The 22,819-nt window shown below is 59.5% G+C and overlaps 2 protein-coding genes and 1 long non-coding RNA gene across 5 annotated transcripts in view; 1 reads left to right on the forward strand and 2 right to left on the reverse strand.

The window, feature by feature from the left end:
* CDC42BPB (CDC42 binding protein kinase beta) overlaps positions 1-18,997 on the forward strand; it is a 103,290-nt gene extending 84,293 nt beyond the window's left edge. The window contains exons 21-37 of one of the 3 annotated variants that reach the window (XR_005723831.1): positions 1,194-1,273; positions 4,332-4,421; positions 4,697-4,774; positions 5,974-6,079; positions 6,586-6,722; positions 7,226-7,365; positions 8,508-8,589; positions 9,723-9,939; positions 10,054-10,116; positions 11,098-11,510; positions 14,068-14,165; positions 14,240-14,324; positions 14,419-14,536; positions 14,627-14,744; positions 15,100-15,208; positions 15,302-15,372; positions 17,781-18,989. Coding sequence is in view for 2 of the 3 variants with exons in the window: in XM_040256868.1 (XP_040112802.1) it covers positions 1,194-1,273; positions 4,332-4,421; positions 4,697-4,774; positions 5,974-6,079; positions 6,586-6,722; positions 7,226-7,365; positions 8,508-8,589; positions 9,723-9,939; positions 10,054-10,116; positions 11,098-11,694; positions 14,068-14,165; positions 14,240-14,324; positions 14,419-14,536; positions 14,627-14,744; positions 15,100-15,208; positions 15,302-15,372; positions 17,781-17,912 (2,321 nt within the window). In the remaining variant the exon portion in view is untranslated. Of the gene's footprint in view, positions 1-1,193; positions 1,274-4,331; positions 4,422-4,696; positions 4,775-5,973; positions 6,080-6,585; positions 6,723-7,225; positions 7,366-8,507; positions 8,590-9,722; positions 9,940-10,053; positions 10,117-11,097; positions 11,695-14,067; positions 14,166-14,239; positions 14,325-14,418; positions 14,537-14,626; positions 14,745-15,099; positions 15,209-15,301; positions 15,373-17,780 lie in introns of all 3 variants that reach the window. The other 2 variants (XM_040256868.1, XM_040256869.1) reach the window with 2 other exon arrangements.
* Positions 18,902-20,179, reverse strand: LOC120875160. The gene is made up of 2 exons (XR_005723832.1): positions 19,403-20,179; positions 18,902-19,191 (listed from the first exon to the last, which is right to left on the reverse strand). It is a non-coding gene; the product is annotated as an uncharacterized LOC120875160 (long non-coding RNA).
* Positions 20,180-20,676: 497 nt separating this feature from the next.
* AMN (amnion associated transmembrane protein) overlaps positions 20,677-22,819 on the reverse strand; it is a 12,533-nt gene continuing 10,390 nt past the window's right edge. The window contains exons 4-11 of the mRNA XM_040256871.1: positions 22,570-22,793; positions 22,299-22,436; positions 22,008-22,116; positions 21,805-21,887; positions 21,448-21,625; positions 21,175-21,361; positions 20,961-21,054; positions 20,677-20,889 (exon numbers count right to left, since the gene is read on the reverse strand). Of these exons, the coding sequence (XP_040112805.1) occupies positions 20,803-20,889; positions 20,961-21,054; positions 21,175-21,361; positions 21,448-21,625; positions 21,805-21,887; positions 22,008-22,116; positions 22,299-22,436; positions 22,570-22,793 (1,100 nt within the window). The 3' untranslated portion in view covers positions 20,677-20,802. The remainder of the gene's footprint in view (positions 20,890-20,960; positions 21,055-21,174; positions 21,362-21,447; positions 21,626-21,804; positions 21,888-22,007; positions 22,117-22,298; positions 22,437-22,569; positions 22,794-22,819) is intronic.

The following is a 22,819-nucleotide window of genomic DNA, read 5'->3' on the forward strand; positions in this document are numbered from 1 at the left end:
CCAGGCTGTGGGGTTGTGTCCCCGGCACAGGGCAGGCGGGGGTCCCTGCCCTGTAGCCTCACCCACCAGGGGTGACCTCGCTCGGAGCAGGTGAGAAGTGGCACCACATTCACACTTCTGAATGAGCGAGGTTGTGCCTCTTTTCATGTGTTTGAGGGCAGTTTGTACCTCACTCTGTGGTTTATGGATTTGTATTTTCTACCCATCTGTAAAAGTTCAGATTGTGGCTTTTTCTTAATTCTTAGAAGCTGTTTATATGTTGAGGGCTAGAGTCTTTTGTTTGACAAAAGTTGCAAATAATTTTCCTAGTTTGTCTTTTTGTCTTTTTACTTGGCTTATTATTATTATTATTATTATTAATTTTATCTGTCCTTGTGCTGGGTCTTCATTGCTGCAGGAGCCCATGCAGTAGGCTTCTCATTGCTGTGGCTTCTCTTGCATTGGCAGGCAGGTTCGTTACCACTGAGCCACCAGGGAAGCCCCCTGATTTTTTTTTTTTTTTTTTTGCCAAGCATTAGGTGTTTTTTGTTACTGTTTTCATTTTGTTTTGCTATTTTAATTTTTATGTGTCAGATTTGTTAGTTTTTTTCCCTTTTTTAAGTCATAGGGAAATATTCCCCAAGTCCCCAGTTGTTCAAGTAATTCACCCATGTTTTCTTCAGATACTTCTGTGACTTCATTTTTAAAATTTAGATTACTGATCTATTGGGAAGTTACTGTGACATAGGGTTTGAGGAGGACCCATTCTGTCTTTTTTTCTGAGACTTGTTAGTTGTCTGATGCCAATTATTAAAAAGTTCCTCTCGATGCTGACTTCAGATGTCAGTCTCACCATAGATGAGATGAGTTGCCATGGGGGCTGAGGGCTGTTTCTGGGTTTCTACCTTATTCATTGTCCATGGGCAGGACCCATGCTTCTAATTAGAACATGTGCTTCAGTGGATCTGCGTTAGTATTTGGTAGGTCTCCTCCCCTCCTACCCCCTCATTGTTAGAGACTTCCCAGGTAGTCTTCCTTGGTTACTCCAGATGTCCAGCTCTGGGGCAAGTCTAATGGTATTTTTACTGTAATTGCATCATATTTGTTAGTTGACTTACAGAGAATCGCTATCTTGATGATACTGATTCTTCCCATAAAGCTTAAGAAACAGTCTTAAATTTTGTACCTTGACAAGTCTTGTTTTATTCTTACAGGCCTCAAACTTGCAGATTTTCAGGATTCTATTTTTGAGTATTTCAACACTGCACCTCTTGCACATGATCTGACATGTAGAGTAAGTGTTTTTTAAGTGACAAACGAATTTATGATGAATTAGAAATATTAACAGTTTAATATGGTTTGGCTACCTGTGACCACAAACATACCAGTAAGTTAACGTGTGACAGTTGTCTCAGCTGTTGACCAGGGATGCTGAATGCATGAGGTTTGAGACAGTTGAGGTACGTGAAGTGTACCCAGAGAAGTGTTCCCACTTCCTCAAATCACATGGGGTGAAGGAAGTGCTTGGCACCTTCAGGGAAGAGACCCCTGCCAGCCTCCGCCTGGGTAGTGAGTGTTTCAGACAGTTTTTAAAACACACATTCTCCCCCTGCAGCCGGTCACATTACCCCTTCAGCGGCTTCTGTGCAGACTCGCCGGTAGGTGGGGTGGGTGGCATGGAAGAACAGCCCGGCTCCAGGCCCCCTGTTGAGGTCCTGGTGGTGCAGCTCAGTGCCTCCACTCGGAGCGACTGCACCGGAGGCAGCCAGAACCCCCGTGACGGGGAGCAGCTCCTGGGAGCAGCTGGGCCCGTCCTCCCCGGCTGCTGAGGCTCTTCACGGCACCCCTTGGAGATGGGGCAGTTGGTCCTTCTTCCTCCAAACTGCAGGGTGGACCCTTCCTGGCCACCCCTGAGATGAGCCAGTGAACATAGTGACGGCAGGTCTCCCTAAAGGGGCCTCTGATGTGTATGTCATTTTGTTTCCTTTTTACCAGAACCCTGTAAACCTGCAGGAAAGCTGAAAGTAGCACGGTGAACATACACGTGCCTCTCGCCTGGCATTCTGCCCATTGCTCTCTCCCTCTCTCATGTACACTCGGAGCTTTTTGAGCACGAGTTGCAGGCATCGTGACCCCAGACGCTAAACTGTCTGGTGCTTCTTTGCTGAGGTCACTGAGCACAGGGCCGCCCCCTGCAGGGATGGTTTGCACAGCTGCCCCCGCTCTGCCTAGGAGCCAGCGCCTCTCTGGTCTCCTTCCATCTGGAGTCACGGCCCCCACCTCACCCCCCTTTATAACTCTGATATTTTTGTAGTGTCCAAACCGGCTGTCTTGTAGATTGTCCTCCACTCTTCCTCTTGATGAGACATGGGTTGGATGTTTTGATGTGAACTCTGTACCAGAGATGGCATGTTGTTCCTGCGAGTGGAGGCCACTTGGCTCAGCACTAGGGATGCTAAGCTTCTTGGCCCTCAGGTGGAGGTGGTGTCTGTGGACCTGCCCCAGCGGGACTCAGGAGGTACCAGTGGTCATCCATGGGTTAGCGGACCACCATGATCCTAGCCTAGCCCAGTTGTTACAAAACCCAAGCAGCTCTGTGTTGCTCACAGCATTCTGGGCACCCACCTATTACATGCACCTGTCAAGAGGGGTTTTTCTCGAATGTGTGATGTCGCCTTTTCCTGTAAGTCCTCAGTTTTCAAGAAGCAAATACATGTAACTGTTCGTGCTGGCAGCTCTTCCAGACACGCTGCTGGTCAGCCCCGTGCCTCCTCCCAGTGCTGCAGGGCCAGACACAGACTCCCAAGAGGCTGAGACTTGGGTCGTGGCCAGGATGGGGTGGCCTTTTTCTAGAGCTCGTGGACGGCGGCAGGCCACGGGCCAGGTGGTCTCTAGCATGTCCCTCCTGTCAGCTGCCAGAGGGGCAGGCTGTGCGTGACCCCAGACCCCGTCCCCTGTAGCCAGCACTCCTGCCGTTTCTCACGTTTAATTTTTGTCCCTCGCTACCCCGTGACTTAAATAGGAAGAACAGTTACTGATGAAAAGCTCCTTGGTCAGAGTCGGGGGTGTTAGGAGGGTTTGCAGACCTGAGAATTTTCTGATAGGAGCTCCTGGTCTGCCTTCCCCGTGCGAAGCTGTAGTTTACACTAAAATGCTGGCCACAGCACTGAACCAGTAGATTGTCCTGGAGGTCTGTATCAGGTGGAAACACTGGTTTTCGTTCCTCTGTCTGTCACAAGCAAGGGCTCCATCTCTTCCCGCACATCTTCTCTGCCAGCCTCTTGGGAGGAAGTCAGTCACTGCCGGCGTGGGGCCCGCCCTCATCGCCTTCAAGTTCGGCCCCTCTCCATCCCGCCTGCACCCTTTACATCAATTGTCCAGCTAAATGAGAGTAGTGGGGCTGTTCCTCGGCTACAGTTAGTTTACGAAATGTTCTTTTACCCTTCATTTATCTAAAAATGCAGCTCTAACTCATTTATGTCCCTCGTTTATGGAGGAAAGTTGCTTATATCTGTGGCTAATTGATCTGGCCTTTCCCTTACGAGTGTGCTTACAGATTTACACATCGCAGTACGTAGTCACGCATGTGTTTCTGTGCACACCCTGCTTCCTGTGTGAATTTGGCTCCTTAGGCAACAGCCTGGTTAATTCAAGCCAGTGGAAAGTGTTTCTCTGATGCGGTTCAATGGGATTTCAGTGTGGAACTGCCTGCCCAGCTACCCTGGGTCACCTGTTGACAAGGCTACGTAAATTGTGTGTGTTCGTAAAACACAGTTGCTGGTGACGAGGGAATGTTCGAGTCAGGAGAGCTCCTGAGGTCATCTGTAGGTGGTTGTAGAATGTGGCTTTGGCTTCAGCTTGTGAAAGTAATTTGAGAGTCTTGAATTCTTAGAACCAAGCGTTGCTTCCCTGTGTCATGGAACTTAAAGGGAAATTCCTCCTCCTGGTCATAGGTCCACAGCCCTTTTGATGTTAGAATTTATTCTGGGTCCCAGAAACGAGGTTCTGGAGCACGTGGCCACTTCAGCTTAGGGCTCCCGGGTGTAGAGTGAGTCACGGCCTGCGAGCTCAGAGGGCAGGCGGGCCAGGCTGCGGTTGGAGGGTGAGCCCTCGGTGGTAACCCTGCCTCACGGTCGCCCCCACCCCAGGACGCTGAGGGCAGTGGTCTCGGGAAGGCAAGACAGTTGTGAGTGAGGTCGGGTCCGTGGTGGGATACTGCAGGACTGAGTCTGGGCTGGGACCCCAGGTCCCCAGTGAAACGCACTTTTTAAATGAAGAACATGCAGTTAGCCTCTGACTTCCGCAGGATGAGTTCCCTTATCCCCACAGTGTTTCTCTGCCTTTGTTTTCAGACCAGCTCCACTAGTGAGCAAGAAACACAAGCTCCAAAGCCAGAGGCATCCTTTGCGGCCTCTGCGGCTGTGGGCGCAGAGCAGCAGGAGGTGAGCATCGCCCTGTCGACCCCAGAGCTGGGCTCTGACCCCTCCCCATGTCTGCGTGCCTCACGGACCCTCACAGGCGCTACCCTGACAGCTTGTCCCTCTGAGGCGGCCTCGTTCGAGAATTCCCATTGGGGCCTCAGCCGGCCAAGGGCAGCTCCACAGCTGTCCCGACAGCACAGTAGATTGAGACCGCAGAACGGTTCCTGCTAATCAGTGCTGCCGAGTGAGGCGTGCGCTGAGCTGGACGCTGCTCACTTGTCCCCGCTTGTCCCCAGGACATGGCCCGGGCCCCTCAGAGGCTGCCCACCGCACCGCTGCCCACTGCACAAACCCTCGCTCTGGCGGGACCAAAGGTAGGGCTTCCTCTTCCCTGGGGGGCAAGGGGGGTTTCTTGGTTTTAGGCGACTTTGTGTAAACAAGACGAACTTAATGTTTCCATTTACACAGTAATGCTTTGTTCTGAGTGGTGTGTTGAGCCATAAAGTGTCAGGACCCTGTGTTTTCTTAATGAAACCAGTGACACGTGAACGCATTTTAATTGGAAAATTTCAGAGTCTGGTCTCCCCGGTCCTCTTCCCTCTCCCCCTAGACGGCGTCTCCTCCCCCGATCGAGCGCCGAGCGCCGCTGTCCGTTCAGTGTCCGTTAAGTCCCTGCTTCCTGTGTATTCCCATGTAGCTGGTTGCATTTCGGGCCGCAGAGAACCATGTGGCTTATGGGAGGCAATTTTTCCCCCACATAAATGGAAAGCTGCTGAAAGTGCCACTTCCTAACTTGTGCTCGTCAGTGTATCTTGGAAAGCTGAGCCCAACGTTCAGGGTGTGATGAGGTCCTAGGTTCCCAGTTTAGCAGGCATCTGGCCTCATGTGCTGGGTGCTTTTCTTCTTTAATGTAGGCACAGCCTCTCTTAAGGCGAAAACACAGACAGTCATGCCTGCTAGAGACAGGGGGCTTGGTTTCATTTGAGTCTAGCCAACAGCCAGGCTTTGGGCTTGCAGCTCTCAGGGAGGCAGAGAGCAGACTGGGCTCTGGGCTTTGTGCTGGTCGAGCCCTTGTTCTGGCAAATGGCTGCACATCTTCTGTGCCCTGAAGGGCGCTGGTCCCTCCCCTTTGCTGCCTTGAGCTTCACCGGCGCTGTGGCTCTCACTCCATTGTCCATCGTCCCCTGTCTGCTCTCCCAGTGAGGAGTGTTGGGTTTTTCCAGACTCTTCCTGGGAGGAATGAGCTGCTGTGGCGGGGCTGTGCACCCCAAAATGTGGCCAGGCCAGCCCTGGAGCCCCTGCAGGCGAGGGGCTCACGCCAGGGCGTTATCAGTGGTGTTTCCGCCCTGGCCTCACCAGTGTGGGCAGTGAGGGTGCTCGCCGTGGGAGGTGCATGTGGGCTCGTTCTCTGGGTCAGCCTCTCCGTGGATGGTACCCCTGGGAGCCATGTACCTCATGGTGAAAGCACACGATTCAGCCCCTCGAGGTCGTGCCCCAGAGGTTGAAACGTTTGCTCACAAGTAGGTGGCCCCCTGCTCACCTCCCTGTCTCACCCTCGATGTCCTTCCTGCAGCCAAAGGCGCACCAGCTGAGCATTAAGTCCTTCTCCAGCCCCACACAGTGCAGCCACTGTACCTCCCTGATGGTGGGGCTGATCCGCCAGGGCTATGCCTGCGACGGTGAGTGCGCCCGCCCGCCGCGAGGGCCCGGGGGCGGGGGGCGGTGGTGAAGGCCCGGAGCCTGGGGTGGCCCCACCGGGAGGGGGCCCCGCAGGCTCCTCTGTTGGCTGAGCCGGGCCCAGCCGCGGTTGAAGTCCTGCTGCAGCGGACAGTGTGCTGCTCCGGGGCGGCCAGGGCACCTGCTCATCCTTGTTTGCTGTAAAATTAACATCCACATCTGTTTTCCAAAGTAAAGGAAAGCAGAGTAAAAAGAGCTTTAAAATATTTCACTACCAAGTCGTCTAGAGAGAAGCATTGCCATATGGCCTCTGTTCTTCCGGGTCTGTCATTACTAGCAATTTACGCCTCCGAGTTGTGTGCCTGCCCTGTGCCGGGGCTGATGAGTGTGCAGAGAAGTTAATCGGCCCCGCGTCCATAGGAACTGCTCCCTTTTGGGGGTGCCACACGTCCCCCGCGGCCGCTGCTTCGGGGGTGCGGGTCTCACGGCACATCCCATGTTTTTGCAGTGTGCTCGTTTGCCTGCCATGTGTCCTGCAAAGACCGTGCCCCCCAGGTGTGCCCCATCCCCCCCGAGCAGTCCAAGCGGCCTCTAGGTGTGGACGTGCAGAGAGGCATAGGAACAGCCTACAAGGGCTACGTGAAGGTAGGATGTGACCCACGGCCGTGCTCCGGCAGGCGGCCAGCCTGCTGACCACAGCCACGCCCGGCTGCACTGGAAATCCATCCCTTTGCCCCATGTGCTGGTTCTGGGTGCCCTGCCCTCCTGGGGTCCTCCGGACCCCACAGAAGCACCTATCCAAGGCCTCTTGTCCCACCTCCTGGGCTGATGGACTTGAAGCCCAGTGCCATTTGAAGGCACTGTGCCGGGCCCAGCACTCCACAACATGCCACGTCTGCTGTGAGCACGCCCACGCTGAGCCACCCACTTTGTCCCCCGCAACCCCGTCGGTGATGGGGCTCCTCCCCAGCCGCGTCCTAAGCTTTCCTGGGCCCAGACGCAGCTCTGTTACCAGCCTGGGCCAGCCAAGCAGCAGCCGGGGAGGACCCTGGCACGGCAGCCACCTTCAAGAATTCTCCCGGGTCTGCCTCTCCACTGCCTGCGGCTGGTGCCCTGGCCCTGGGGGACACGGTCACTTTGATCTGCAGATCCCCAAACCAACTGGGGTGAAGAAGGGGTGGCAGCGAGCCTTTGCGGTGGTCTGTGACTGCAGGCTCTTCCTGTACGACCTGCCTGAGGGCAAGTCTGCCCAGCCCGGCGTCCTGGCCAGCCAAGTCCTGGACCTCAGGTGAGTGTGTGCGGTCCGCCCTCGTCCTGGGCATGTCACCTGACCTGCGTATCTTACAGCAGGGATTCGCTGCTTGGTCGTCTTTAACCTTGTTCCTTCCTTCACATCTTTAGTCGTCGTGCCACCCTGTAATGGGCCCGCTAGAAACCTTCCTGCTATGGATGTTTTTGCCCTGAAAGATTTGCCCAATAGGCATCTGATGAGAAAACCATGTACCCCGGAACAAAGAGAATACAGCCCACGCACCGCGCAGCTTGGGGTGGCCTGTGTGCTCTGCCTCCAGGAGCCCTGATTCCCTGTGGCTGCCGCGTCCGCTCAGCGGCACCTCTCACAACCCCCCCGTGCCTCATCAGCTCCCTCCTGCCATCGACACAGGAAAACGCGGAGCCCCCCGTAAACGTCCCACTCCCTGAAATGGGCAGAATAGCAACGCTGTGAGGCCTGGGGCTGTGAGAAGACTAAGCCAGTTAAGAAACAGGGCGAGCTTAGCTTGGAGCCTGAGGGTGCAGCTGCCACAGCGGCCACATCCCCCACGTGGAGAGCCTGTCACTGTGCCACCTGCCTCAGCCAGCTGCTCTGCCATCTGCCCTGCAGCTGCCTCGGCAGCGTCGGTACCTGGGGGGCCCATGGGGCAGGGGTCACCAGGGGCACCTGCGGTTTGGAAACGTCCCCAGGTGGTCCTGCCCATCCCCCACACACGCGCTCGCGCACACACACAAACACAGGTGTGCCCAGCCCAGCCATACTGAGAATGCACTGAGCTTCCCGGGCGTCTGCTGCTCACAGCCCAGGGTCAAGAGCTGCTGGGGGTGACTCCCCAGCTGCCACGGCAGACTTCATTCCCCTGTTTACGGTCAAGCAGAGGACACAGCAGAGATGCGGTGTGTGCCTGCTGCGCGGCCTGGCACAGCCAGAACATTGTGGCTCGGGGAGGGTTTAGTCCCGGACACCCCCAGCCATCGAAGCGCACGCAAGAGTCTTACCCTTTGTAGGCTGGCTTTGTCAGTATCAGTGTTTCCTATCTGGGTGGAGGCAGGGAGCCACCGTTGTGTTCTGGAAGGTTTTCCCAGAGGTGTCATCTCTCACCGAGGTCCCGCGGGTGGAGGACGGTCCCCCTGTTCTGAACATGTTATTTCTTACAGAGATGAAGAGTTCTCTGTGAGCTCTGTCCTGGCTTCAGACGTCATACATGCCTCACGCCGAGATATTCCATGTATATTCAGGGTACGTTTTCTTCCTGGTTTTTCAACATGTTTCATTAATCATTAAAGAAGTGCATGTGGTTATAATGAAAAGGTTAATGAGCATGTTAATGAGCATTTTCTAGTGTGGTAGCAAGGAGTTCGCGTGAAGGGACCTCCTGTTTCTCTAGACTGTCGGCCTCTCCGCTCATCCATCCACCAGCCCCCCAGTGCCAGGCCTTCCAGCTCCATCCTTGTCCTCGGTGTGTCTGTCCTGGCCACTCCGTCCAGGGCACTGAATGCTGAAGCTGCCTCATGAGTTGGCATTGGGGAAACGGGCCCTTCAGCCTCCCTCCCGGGGACTCACTGGGCATTAACCTGAGCAAAGCAAGAAAGAAAAAGGTAGATGCTGCCGTCAGCAGCCTTGTTGGCGGAGGCGGGGCACGCCCACTGGGTGCACCCTGCTGGGCTGGTAGTGGGTGCTGTGGCTTCAGGAAGCTTCCAGAAGAATGAGTTCCCCCTCCGCTGGGAATTTTCACAGCTACAGTAAAATCTGGTTGACCACAAAACCAAGACCATGGATCATTTTCTGTTAAATCACGTCTCTATTCAGAACCTGCCTCTGTATATAGTACAGAGAATCGCCATCACTGTGTGCCCAGATGATTCTGTAGCAGCTAGAGTTGTGCGCGGCTCCTGGTGTTTGGGGAGCCCCCAGGGAGGTGGGTGTGCAAGAGTCCATTGTCCCTGCGTGTTGTTTTGTTTTTCCCCTTTCTTTCTGTCTTTTTTCTCTGCTTTGGCTGCACTGTACAGCTTTTGGGATCTCAGTTCCCTGACCTGGGATTGAACCTGGGCCCTTGGCAGTGAGAGTGTGGCATCCTGACCGCTGGACTGCCAGGGAACTCTCACTCTAGCTGGACACGTTCTGAGAGTGGGTTTCCCAGCTGTGACAAGAGCAGTTAGAGCAAACAGGCGGTTTTGGTGAGAGTGGAGTGCCCTGCCCTCAGAGGTCAGTCTGCTCGTGGCCCCTGTGGGCGGCTGGACCAGGATCCCAGCGGCCCTTGGAGGGAGCACTCCAGGCAGCAGCCTCGGGCTCACCCCTCCAGGCCGCCTGGCGCTGGCTCCATGTGCCGTTGTCTTACGACTCGTCTGTCTTGTTTGTTTTCTGTCCTGAAGGTGACGGCCTCTCTCTTAGGTGCACCTTCTAAGACCAGCTCGCTACTCATCCTGACGGAGAACGAGAACGAGAAGCGGAAGTGGGTGGGGATCTTGGAGGGCCTGCAGGCCATCCTCCAGAAGAACCGCCTGCAGAGCCAGGCGGTGCACGTCCCCCAGGAGGCCTACGACAGCTCGCTGCCCCTCATCAAGGCCGTACTCACGGCCGCCATCCTGGGTGCGCGTCCCGCGCCACGGTGCCCGCGCAGGGGGCCAGGGCGGGTGGGCATCGTGGGAACTCATAGTTAACTCCGGAGACAGAGGATCGTGACTTCCTTTGCGTCGTCCGCAGACGGGGACCGGATCGCCATTGGCCTCGAGGAAGGGCTCTACGTCATAGAGGTGACCCGGGATGGTGAGTGTGTGGTGCTTGGGCCGTCCGCTCTGTGCCGCAGGCACGGGTCAGTGGTGGGGACGCGTAGGCATTAAGGTGGGTTCCCTGGATGGCAGAGTTCAGTTTCCGCGTCAGAGAGCTTCACAGAGAAGGGGATCGGCCAGTGGCTGAGGAGAGGAACAGGCCACAAATGAGACAGACGGTGGACAGCTGTCTGGCACTTGTCCGCCCACCCCATGGGCTGCAGGCAGGGCCCGCCTGGTCCAGTGAGATGCCGAGAGCAGTCTCGAGAGTCCTCCCAGGAAGGACGGGGTGAAGGGAGACGGGTCCTTAATTCCCAGGCACACTGAGGCCTTATCAGACAAAATGCTCCTTCCTTGCTTCACGTTTTGACCTTTCATTCCTCCCAGAAGAAAAAGCAGGAGTATCCCTGAGTCTCCCGGATCACTGCCCGGGCCTGGCTCCAGGGGTCTCCCTGGGGAATAGGGGGCTTCCCTGGGGGGGGGGGGTAGCCCCTTCCTCAGGAGCCCGGGGTCTTGGCACTCCAGCCCCAGGGAAGAGTGGGGAGCACGTGGGGCCCTGGGGTGGTGGCTGCTCTTGCGGAGCTGATCCCCATCAGGATCCAGACCCAGGGCTCGGCCTCAAACCCCAGTGGAGGTCCTGACCCAGGGAGGGTGTCGAGGGTCCTGGGTTGGTCTGGGCCCCCCAGGAACAGGTGGCTACATCCTGTGAGTGTATCTAAGGGTCCACTGAAGCTGGTGACAGCCCTTTGTTTTCCAGATGCAGGGTCTTGGGTTCAGGGATGAGGGGGAATCCAGGGTGCACCCTCAGGGCCTCCCTGCACTCAGCACCTCCCAGCCAGGGGTCTGGGCCAGGGGTATGAGAGAGATGACACAGTGGCAGAGACAGCAGGGCATGAACCAGGAGGGCTTCCGGGGCGGTGGGGGGGTGGGGGGGTACATCCGCAGAGCCCTCGCCTCACGCTCCCGCCCTGTCCCACAGTGATCGTCCGTGTGGCTGACTACAAGAAGGTGTACCAGATTGAGCTCGCCCCCAAAGAGAGAGTCGCCGTTCTCCTCTGTGGCCGGAACCACCACGTCCACCTCTGTCCATGGTCCTCCTTCGATGGGGCAGAGAGCAACATGGACATCAAGCTTCCGGAGACAAAAGGCTGCCAGCTCATAGCGACCGGGACGCTGAAGAAGAGCGGCCCCACCTGCCTGTTCGTGGCAGTGAAGCGGCTGGTCCTTTGCTATGAGATCCAGAGAACTAAGCCTTTCCACCGGAAGCTCAGCGAGCTCGTGGCCCCTGGCAATGTGCAGTGGATGGCCGCGGTCAAGGACAGGCTCTGTGTTGGCTACCCTTCCGGGTTCTCTCTGTTGAGCACCCAGGGAGATGGGCAGGCTCTAAACCTGGTAAATCCCAATGACCCCTCGCTTACGTTCCTCTCACAACAGTCTTTTGATGCCCTTTGTGCTGTGGAGCTCAAAAGTGAGGAGTACCTGCTTTGCTTCAGCCACATGGGACTGTACGTGGACCCGCAAGGTCGGAGGTCGCGCGCTCGGGAGCTCATGTGGCCTGCGGCGCCCGTTGCCTGTAGTATGTATATGTTTCCTGTTGCCGTACCCCGTCGCCGCTGCTGCCCCGCCGGTCAGCACGTGTCCTCCCTGCCTCGGTCTGTCCTCCCGCCCCTCGGCCAAGTGCTCAGGGTGGGCGGCAGGAGAGGCGGACCCCCAGCTTGCTGCAGAGGACAGGGTGGGCCTGGGGCCACTCCCTGGCCGGCCAGCTGGGCTTGCCTGCCCCTCCCTTGGGGGCCCCTCAGCTTAGGAGCCGAGCAGCTGGCTGGCCTCGCAGGGGGAAGGCAAGGCGGATGGGAGAAGGACCTGCGTTGTTTCACTTTTTAAAAAGACGTTCTTGGTGACGTGTACACTTTACACGGTCATGACAACAAGCTACAGGTTTCCTTGGGCAGAAGGCACTCAGCCCTGACCTCTGGGCCGGGGTCCTCTCGGGACAGACGCTGTGCTGCGGGCAGGAGCCGCTCCGGGTGCTCAACCGAGCGTCCTTCTGCCAGGATGACGGCGCCAGCCGCTGGAGTCTGTGCTCCGCGCCCTGCCGGCCTGCCGTCTGCTCTCGTGTCAAAGAGCCTGGCTGCAGGTCCCGCCTGCTCAATACAGGGCGTAGCAGGTGGTCTGCGTGGTCACCTGCACGTCACACGTCAACTTCCAGCTGGCAGGCGGGAGGGGGTGTCCTGTTTTCCCTGATTCCCTAAAAGTATCCTCTTGGGTCTGCCTTGTTGCTGGCCTCACCAAACTGGCAGAACACCCATGGGCTGTGACCAGGAGCCGGGGCCCGAGGGGAGGTGGCTCTTTACCGGCCTTGTTCGCCCTTGGCTGGGGCCCAGGCATGGTGTGGGCAGCCATGGCCTTAACATCTCCCCTCCTGGTCTCTCCCGCCGCACCCCCTCATCCTCGTGGGTGGCCAGTGCAGGAATGGGCTCGCAGCCACCTGGCAACTCCAGCGGGATACAGATCGCTGGGGGCCATGCGCTCTGATCTTGGCCGTGAGGGAGCTGGCATCAAGGTTGCTGCGTTCTCTTCCGAGTCCAGCCCTCTCTCATCTGTGCTCGGTAAATCTCTGTGCACGGCACAGACACCAGCCAGTTCTAGAGCTGCAAGACTCACTCAGGAGCTCTCAGGGTGGAGGACTGGTGCTGCTTCCTGCTCATCGCGAGCCCCACGCGAGCATGCGCGTCCTCTCACACACATACCACCCCACCCCACCCCGGCCACAGGAGCCCCGACCTTCCGAGGAGCAGCCTGGGAGCCACACAGGGCGGTGACCTGCCCACCACACAGCAGGGGCCTTCCTGCTGATTTAACCGGTTACTTTTTTTCTTAACTGGGCAGCTGAGTGTATCAGTCTGTCAGTAAACTGTCGGCAGACGGAGCCCCACATGTTCCTGCATAAGGGGAGCTGCCCCTGGAGCCCCTGCGTGGGTGAGGTCTCTGAGGCCCTTCAGGGCCCTCTGGTCCTCTGGCTGTCTTCATCATGTGCCGCACTCAGGAGGCCTCACGGTTTGTCTGAAATGTCACTTCCGGGACAGTTTGGCAACTGGTTTCAGCATCTTTTGTTCCCTAAATCCTGTTGTATTTTCTTTTTTGTGCTCCAAAGAACAGGTGTGATCAGGCAGCCCATTTGGAATCTAATAGCAACATAGCAGAAGCTTTTTAGAAATGCAGTTAAGTGTGATGTGGTGAGGAGTGACTTCCAGCCCTGGGACATAGGAGGACAGGAACCTAGGCTGAGCCCAGAGCCCCCCGTCCGCTCAGCGTGACAGCTGTGCCCTCCAGGATGTCTCTGGGCCGGCTCACATGTCTGCCCCATTGTCCAAATGGTGGGAAAGTCCCAGTGGACCTCAGGTGCTGGCGGGCCAGCAGGCCTCCATCTCCCAGCCCTGCCCCAGGAGGGTTTTCCATCCAGACCTGCCGTGAGAGGGGAGAGCAGCAGGTCCCCAGCCCATGGCAGGAGGGAGATTGTCACTGTGCGTGTTCAGACCGGCTACAGGAGGGTGGCCTGCAGACAGCTTCGGGGAAGGCCAGCGCCTCACTCGGAGCACATCGGTAGTTTCTTGGGGGAGATTTTAAAGTGTTTACTCAGAAGTCTGACTTCTGGAACCACAAAGGAGTTTGCCTTAAGGAAAGCCTGGATTTGCAATGCATTCAGCCTGAAGTAATAGTAATAAGCTTCTGCTGTAACTGTACAGCAAGCAAGCTAAATGAAAAACGAAGTTTTGAGTAGGTAGTTGTCAGTGCTCAATGCGTGGTGGTATTTAAAATGTTGTCAGACGTCAGGAGCGGAGGTTCCCTCCGCAGTGGGGGCCCCGAGGCCTGGGCCGACGCACCCCGGTGCGGGCGGGTGGCCTCTGGCACCGGGCGGCCCAGGCTCACCCCTCTGCTCCGTGTGCGCCAGGTTGCAGCCCCGCGCACGTCACGGTGTATAGCGAGTACGGCGTGGACGTCTTCGATGTGCGCACCATGGAGTGGGTGCAGACGGTCGGCCTGCGCAGGGTAAGGCTCGGGGTGCATGTGTGGTGCCTGCCGCCTGCGCAGGGCAGCCACCTCACCCATCGTTCCCAACACAGATTCGGCCCCTGAACTTGGAAGGCAGCCTCAACCTTCTCAACTGTGAGCCTCCCCGCCTGATCTATTTCAAGAGCAAGGCCTCAGGTGAGCCCTTATTGCGGAGGGAGCGGAGGGTGGAGAGGGGTGGCAGGGGGCTTCCCAGGAGTCCGTAGCTGTGCGACCTTTCCCTGGCCCACAGGAACCGTGCTCAACGTGCCCGACACCTCGGACAACAGCCGGAAGCAGATGCTGCGGACCCGGAGCAAGAGACGTTTCGTCTTCAAGGTCCCGGAGGAGGAGCGGCTGCAGCAGCGGCGGTAGGAGCCGCGGGGGCAGGAACCGCGGGGGCGGGGGCGGGATGGGGTGGGGGGGGGCGGGGCGGGGCCTCACGCCGCCTCCCTCTGCAGGGAGATGCTCAGAGACCCGGAGCTGCGGTCCAAGATGATCTCCAACCCCACCAACTTCAACCACGTGGCGCACATGGGCCCGGGCGACGGCATGCAGGCGCTCATGGACCTGCCTCTGGTGAGCCCCGGCCGCTCCCGCCGCACCCCCTCCCCATGGCTCCCCAAGGGTCTTTGGCCATCACCGTCTCTTATGTTGTCGTGAGGAAACCGCTGTCAAAAATGACTGCTGGAACAGCGCAGTAAGGGCAGGTAGCATACTTTGCTCTCTCTCACTCACTGCCAGTTCTTAGCGCAAAGCTGACCCGACGCAGCTGTCCAGAGGCCTTCCCAGCCTGTTTCCCCACAGAGGCCTAGGGCCTCCGCCTGGTGGTGCTGCAGGCTCCGAACTGGCCTGCACACTCTGCTCGGGGCCTGGCTACCTGCCTCCAGCAGCCGGTGCATGTTCCCGAGCTGACACACTGCTCTCTGCACAGAGCGCTGTGCCTGCTGCCCAGGAGGAGAGGCCGCCGGGCCCCGCCCCTGCCAGCCTGTCCCGCCCGCCTCCGCCCAGGAACAAGCCCTACGTCTCGTGGCCCTCCTCAGGTAGGGGCGCAGAGGGGGGCCTGGAAAAGGGGCTAGGCTTGCGGTTCTGTTCTCAACTGTCTCCCCAGGGTGATGGCCGTCTTTGTTTTGTAGGGGGATCTGAACCCGGAGTGGCTGTGCCGCTAAGGAGTATGTCTGACCCTGACCAGGACTTTGACAAAGAGGTGAGGTTCGTCTGGTGAAGGCGGAGGCCCGAAGTCTGAGGCTCAGTCTGCCCTGGAGCGGCAGCTATGAGTCTGTCTGGAGAAAGGCGAGGGTTCTCCCCTCCTCGTGGCCTCAGGATACTGAGGATTCCTTCAGGCCCTGCTGTCCAGTGGCTTGGCCCCCTGGCCTAGCTGAGGAGGGTGTGGCCAAGGGCCCCTGAGGTGCTGGGGCCCAGCTCTCCTCCCGGGTGCTGACTGGGTGGGCGTCTGCGTGCTTGGAGCGTGCAGGGCGGCTGCTCCCGCCGGCTTTTCTGCGTAGTCTCGCACACATGGCTGGAACTCCAGGAAGTGCACAGCTGGCCTGTGCGTCTTGCTCTCTCTTCTCCTCCGACAGCCCCGTGGGATCGGAGTGTTGAGGGTCTACACAGGGTTCTCAGGCGGTCCCACTGCAAACAGCAGTGTCCTCAGTCTCCCCATGTGGTGGGGGAGGAGAGCAGGAGGCAGGGTGGCCTGAGGGCTGGGCCCCGGCAGCACTTCTGTGATGGGAGGCCAGGGGCGCAGCGCTGCTGAGCTGACGGCTCCAACCGCGTGAGTCCCTCATCTTCCTGGCGTGCCCGGAGCTCCAGGTTTGAGGGTTGGCCGTTTGCTCCTCCAAGGCCACCTCTGCACCCTTCGCCTGGCTGCTCTTGAGGGCCTGTCTCCTACTTGTTCACAGAAACTCTTCATAGATTGTGGGTATTACCTGTTGTGAGTACTCTTCCCAGTATCACTGACGTTTTGTCTTTAATTGTAAAGGTGTTGTCATATAGAAATATAGCACATAGAAATTTTTAGTTCTTATACAGTCTAGTCTATCTTTTTCAATTAAGATAAATTCTCTTTCACTCTCTTTGAGAACTGGGCAGGCTTTTCCTTTCTGTCATTGTATGTGAAAGTGTCTGAGGGAGTGTGAGAGCGTGTCTTAGCGGGTGTGGGTGAGATCTGAGCTGCTTTCTCTAAAGCACACGGCACCACTTACTTCCCTCTGTCCTGTAGGGTTACCCTTTAGTATTTGTTAAATTCTTTTGTCTACATGTTTCTATTCCTGGAGCCTCTGCTGCACCACCTGAAACCCAAGAGCTGGCACAACGTATCTGTTCCGCCCCCATTTTCAGGACAGTGTCTCAGCTTCTCCCTCAGCTTCATTTATTGGTGGCTGCCCGAGTCTCGGTTGCTGCCGGGGCTTTCTCTAGATACAGTGAGCGGGGCCTGCTCTCTGCTGGTGCGCAGGCTTCTCTTCACAGTGGCTTCTTCTGCTGTGGAGCATGGGCTTAGTCGGCCCGCAGTGTGTGAGATCTTAGTTTCCCAACCAGGCATCGAACTCGTGTCCCCTGAATTGGCAGGCGAGTTCCTAGCCTCTGGACCACCAGGGATGTCCCAGTGGTACATTTTGAAGTAGTGAGTCTGGGAAGTGTGAGTCCTCCTGCTTTTTCTTACGCAGTTTTCTTTTGACTCTTCTGGGTCCTCTGCTATTCTATGTGAATTTAAGGATTGGCTTTTCCAGTTCTATGCCTCCCCCAAAAAGTCCTTTAGGAATTTGGGAAGGACTACATCGAATCTGTAGGTTGATCACGTGGGGAATGTTAACAGTAGTCTTCCAGTCCATGAATATGGGATGCCTTTTGATTTATTCAGGTGGTCTTTTAAAAATTTTTTCAGCATTGTTTATGGTCTTGGTATACAGATCGTTCACCTCTGGTTAAACTTACTCTTAGATATACTTTATCCTTTTGGATGCTATTGTAAATGGAATTGTTTTCTTAGTTTTCTTTTCAGATTGCTCATTGCTGGTGTATTAGAAGCAGAACTGATTTTTGGGTTGACCTTGCATCCTGCAGCTTTACTGAACTTGTTAAGCTCTTTTATCCCTACAGAGTCTGGTCAGCTGTGAGCAGAGATGCTGCTGCTTCTTTCTTTCCCTCGTGGATGCCGTCTTTACTCACCCAGTGGCTGACCTTGTAGCATGGTATTGAGCAGCAGTGACGGCAGCACCGTGGCCTCGTCCCTGCTTTGAACGGGGAGCTTTGCCTTTCACCACTGGGCGTGAAGTTAGTGGGCTGCTCGCTGACACCTTTGTCACATGGAGAAAGTTCCTCTCTATCCCCTGTGCTTTTCCCATGAAAGAGCCTCACATCTGTGACCTTGGGCCACTTGGTTGCCACACTGTCTGGTTTCTTCACGGCAGAGTTACTCCTTTTTGTAATAGTTGCATGAGTTATCGGTGGTGGTGGGCCTTGGTTTGAGATCTCTCCAGCAGGGGCCACGTGAAAAGTCTGTAGAGAGTGTGTCCTCATATCTCAGAAGGAGACAGCGGGGCTGCCCCTGCCCAGGCAGCCGCCCTTGCAGGCCCAGCTGATGGTTCTCACGCTCTCCCCATTCTGTCTTTACAGCCTGATTCAGATTCCACCAAACACTCGACTCCATCCAACAGCTCCAACCCCAGCGGCCCACCGAGCCCCAACTCCCCACACAGGAGCCAGCTGCCCCTCGAGGGCCTGGAGCAGCCGTCCCGCGACGCCTGAAGCCGCTGGCTCCCGCCACAGGGCCGGGGCCCGGGCGGCCTCCAGCGCCAGTGCCAAGACTGAGCTGAGCCTCCAGTGTTGTCCAAGGAGACGTAGAGTCGACGTGTAGATATGGAGATGGAGAAAATGCTTTATTATAATAACGACCAGTTCCGTGCCGCACTGTCTGGTGGTAGACCAGATCATCCTCTGCGCAGCTGTGAGGTGACGTGGCTCCGTTTGCACATGAAGGACGCCCCCGGCCCCTCCCGCCCACCCAGGGCCAGCCGCGGCCCCCGCGGGACGCAGGCAGCTCAGGACGGCCTCGGTGCCGCTTCCGGCCCCTGTTCCCTGAAACCGTTTCCTAGGTGCTTAGGAGCATCGTAGGAAGTTGTATACCATTCCCAGTGTCACTAGAGTCTTGAAGACAGGAAACGTGGAGGTTAGTTCGTGGCCTCTTTGTTCATTTAGCCCATACATAGTCAGAGGCGGAAGTCCTCCTGCCGACCTCGTAGCCGTGGACAGAGGCCCTCCCAAGGCAGTCCATTCCCAGCCACAGCCACCTGTTCACCAGTCTCTACTACTGTGAAGTCAGCTGTGCTCTGTCCTGCTCGCTTTCACCGCTCAGCCTCCTGCCCTGAAACCAGTGGGTGGTGGGTAGCTGGGCCCCGTGCCCACAAGCCGAGAGGCCGCGCCCAGGGGCGCCCCGCCCCGCATGGAGCCCCGTGATTTGTGCCCTCTACTGGATGGTGTAGACACCCCCACACTCCACCCCGCACTCTGCGCGCTTCTGCCTCCCCTCCCAGTGCCAGGGCCTGGGGCAGCCTCTGAAAGCTCTCCGTGAGCCACCGGCAGGCCTTCCCTCTTCCTCCTGCCAGCCGACGTCCTCGAGACGCTGTGGAAGACACGCATTTCCCATGAGTTGGCACTGAGTGATGTGGGCACTGTGGCCTGCCCGCCCCCCGGGCCTTCTGCTGGGGCTGGCACCTGCTGGGGGTTCTGGTTTTTACTTTTTTAATGTAAGTCTGAGTCTTTGTAATTATTGAATTGTGAGAACATTTTTGAACAATTTACCTGTCAATAAAGCAGAAGACGGCAGTTTTAAAGTTCTCGGTGGTTTGTCTGAATGGCACGCGCAGTCAGCTGGTGCCTGAGGCCCCCGGCACTGGAAGGCCCACCCGGTACTGGAAAGAACCATCTTGCCTTGGAGCGGTGGGGGATGGAGTCCATGTGGCAGGAGCCGGCCTCCAGGGCCGGGACATCTCGCCTGCACAGATCCCGGGGGGCCTCCGGGGATGCCCTGCGCGGTTGTAGGCAGGGTCGGGGTGGGCTTCTGGCTAGAGGGAGGGGGCTGTCTGGCAAGTGTCCCTGCTAGGCTTCAAAGAGAGAAAACAGGATCGGGCCGACTACCCCCAGGAGGGGGCGCTCACAGGGAGGTGGGAGTGGGTACATGGCAGTCGGAGAGCTCTGGGGGCCCAGGAGCCTGTGGCGGGCTGGGTACACTGTTTGACCCGCAGTAAGCTCTTGGTGACACGCGGGCAGGGGGCGCTGAGGATGGACAGGACGCAGAGAGCTGGCGCGCCATCCCCGGGAAGCATCCCGGGCCCCCCTGCAGCTCCACCAGTCAGCACGGCCAGCGGGTCCGCCACCGCCCCTGCTGGGGAAGGGGCACCATGAGCCGCCTCCCCCAGTCCCTACACCAGGCACAGGCAGACGCTCCCGAGGCAACGTCCAGCACCTGGCAAACCAAAGTGCAGGCCCACGGTGAGCAGGCGGTGGGCAGCCGGGCAGCCAGGTCAGAGAGCGCATGGGGCATTGCCCCCCACCCCGCCCCACCCACCCAGACATCTGCCCCACAGGAGCACCTGTTGTCGGTCTGAAACACATGCTCAAGTGTGAGCCGTTTCTAAATGAAATACTAGCTATTTAAGTAACCACCGCCCACAACGTGGGAGAGCTTCACAAGGTGCTGGCCGCGGAGCAGAGCGATGGGAGCTTAAGAGTGAGTTCACCGTCAGAAGGTCACGGGTGGTCACCCTCGGGGGGACAGGTGTCCCCAACACGGGTCACACAGGTGTCTCCCTGACAGTTCAAGCTAGATACACATCCGTACACACACACCCCACCATCCCATGCTGGCCCGTCATTACCTACCAAGTCGGGGTCCTACCCTGAGCGGCTCAGCCCTCACCCACTGCGGACCTCACAGCTGCCTGCAGGAGTGGGGTGTGGGCCAGGCCTGGCCTCAAGGCCTCCGACACCAAAGAGCCCCCACCCGGCAGGACACACGCCAGAGTGCCGACACCTGCAACCACGGGGAGCGGGCAGCTCTGACTCCGCCCACAGAGGGGACAAACCCACTGTGCCGCTGGGCCAGCCTGCTGGGCGGGCCAGTGCCCAGCTTGTCGGAAGTCCAGGCCCACTGTCTGGCCCCGGCGCAGCCCATGCAACCTGGGCCTGAGCAGCTGGCAGCTGGCTCTGCCATCCTTTTCCCTTCAGCTACCGACTAACCCCCACCCCCCTAGTAAGGGCTTCTTCCTGGGCTCCTCCGGAACACAGCAGGCCGTCCTAGTTCTGGGAGGACCTTCTCAGGCCGGAACCTTGGGCCGCCCCAGCCGATAGGCAGCACCCAGGACCACCCTGGGTGGCTAGGCATCAGCGGGCACGGGCTCTGAGGACCACCCCTCACCATCGACCTGGCCCTCCCAGCTCCGACCAGGCAGGGACAGATGGGCGCGGGACAGGCGCGGGGGAGGGGGGGAGGGGGCAGTGGTCCACGCTGATAGCAGGTGCAAGAAATCGCTTTATTGGGCCAGGCCACCCCATCCTAGGCCAGTAGAGGGTGGGGGATCCCGCGGGGCCCGCTGGATGGGGCTGGGGTCGGGGTGCGACGGGCCGGTCACGCGGCCACTCAGGCCTCAGCCTCCCCTTCGCCAAACAGCGGATTAAGGAAGTAGCTGCGGCTGGAGCTCCTTTGGTCCGACTTCGGGGCCGGGAGCTGCGGGAGCGCAGAGTCAGGGAGCCCAGCCGCAGGGAAGTCCCGCACCTCCGACCCCGGGCGCCCCTCACCGCCTCCGCGGAGTCCGCCGCGTAGAACAGCGGGTTGTGGAAGCCCCGCTGCGCCCCGGCCCGCGCGGGGTCCGCCTCGTCGCGCCTCCTCCACCTGGAGGCGAGGACGCGTGTGAGCCCGACACAGCCGAGCCCAGAATGCCTGCCCCGCGTACTGGACCCCCGAGCCCCCGGCCCGCGTCCCCGAGCCCCGGGGTCCCCACGCCCCGCGTACCTGAGCCACCCCTCCCGGCGCAGCAGCAGCAACCCCGCCAGCAGCACCATTAGCACCAGCAGCCCCGAGGCCGCCAAGCCGCCTGCCAGCCCCGCGCGCGCCGGCGCGTTCAGCCCCGCCGCCGTGCCGCCCCAGACGGGCGCGCCCGACTCTCGAGCGGTCGCCGAGAGGACTCCGAGGGCCTCGCCTGCAACGCAGGACTCTGGCTCAGAATCCCGGGGCGGGGCGGGACCGGGGGGGGGGGCGGTACTAGGAAAGGGGCGCCGCGGTTACCGTGCTCCGCGATGTCCGCCAGGAGGGCCCGGGCCAGGCGCCCCGCGCCGCCTGTCTCGGGCCCGGCCTCTACCAGCACCACTTGGATCTCCGTGTCCGCCTTCGTGCCTGAGGCTTCGCGGAGCCCGGGTGGGCGCTGAACCTTGGACACGGCCACTTGCAGCCCTTGGTACTGGGGCTGGAGAGGGAAACAGAGTTGGCCCGGGGACTCCGTCCCTCGGACCTGCGGGGACAAAGGGGACACGGACAAGAGCTTTGCAGGCGGAAAGCGGACGCATCAAGGAGGCGGCGGAGGGGGTGCTCCTAGACCCCGGCGGCGAAAGGGTGGGGGCTGGGCTGGGGGCGCGGCCTCAGTACCAGAGCCAGAAAGGCGTGCAGCAGCCGCGCCCGGTACTGTTGCAGGTCAAAGGCAGGGCCGTGGGTCAGCGACACGACAGCTCCTGCAGCAGGAAGGGAAGGAGGGGTCAGCCCCGCAGGTCCGAGCCCGGCAGGGAAACAGGCTGGGGCGAGCCAGCGTGGCCGCGCCGCCCCAGCTCTGAGGGGCGCGGCGGAGCGCTCACCGCAGAGGTCGCAGCACTGCCCTTCGGGCCGGAGGGGCTCCAGGCATGTGGCCTGGGGGCAACCACCACCCAGGGATTGGAGCAGTGCGGCGCAGATCCGCGGCTGCGCCTGCAAACGGGGAGCGGGGGTCAGCGCGGAGAAGGCGAGGGCCAGGCCGGGAGAGTGCGCCGCGAGCCTTGGGAGAGAGCGAGCGGGAGACGGCGGGGCGCGGCGGCACAGCCCCGACCTCCCGCCCAGCGCCGGGCCCGGCCGCGCGCCACTCCAGCCGCCCCGCGGCGGGCCGCCCTCACCTCGGCGTTGCCGCAGACGCAGCCCGACGGGTCCGCGCAGGCCTCGGGGTCCACGCTCAGAGCGCCCGGCCCGTGGAAGCGCAGGCGGCCCGCGCGGGACGCCAGGAAAGCCGCCAGGTCCTCGTCGCGCGTGAACGTCTGCAGGTGGCCGGGTGGGCCCGGGAGCCGGCCGGGGCGGAGACCGCGCCTGAGCGCCCGGAACCCGCCAGGCTAGCAGGGTGGGAGGCGCTCCGGGGAGACCCCCGCCCGCCCCCCCGCGCGCCCGGCCCACCTGGCCCAGCGCCTGGACGCTGCGGACGCGCACGGTGCCGGCGCCCGGGCCCAGGCCCACCCGGAAGGAGGCGTCGGCCGGGAAGACGACGTCGTCGTGGCGGCAGGGCACGCGCTCGGCGTCCACGGAGAAGAGGCCGCGCGCCGCGTCCCCCGGGCGCCACAGGCGCGGGTCGAGCCACAGGAAGCGGTCGGGGTCGAGGAAGCGCGCGCGGGCTGCGGGGCGGCGCGCGACCCTGAGCCGCGCCGGG

This window comes from Oryx dammah, unplaced genomic scaffold, assembly GCF_014754425.2.
Source record: "Oryx dammah isolate SB20612 unplaced genomic scaffold, SCBI_Odam_1.1 HiC_scaffold_16, whole genome shotgun sequence".
Lineage (NCBI taxonomy): Eukaryota > Metazoa > Chordata > Mammalia > Artiodactyla > Bovidae > Oryx > Oryx dammah.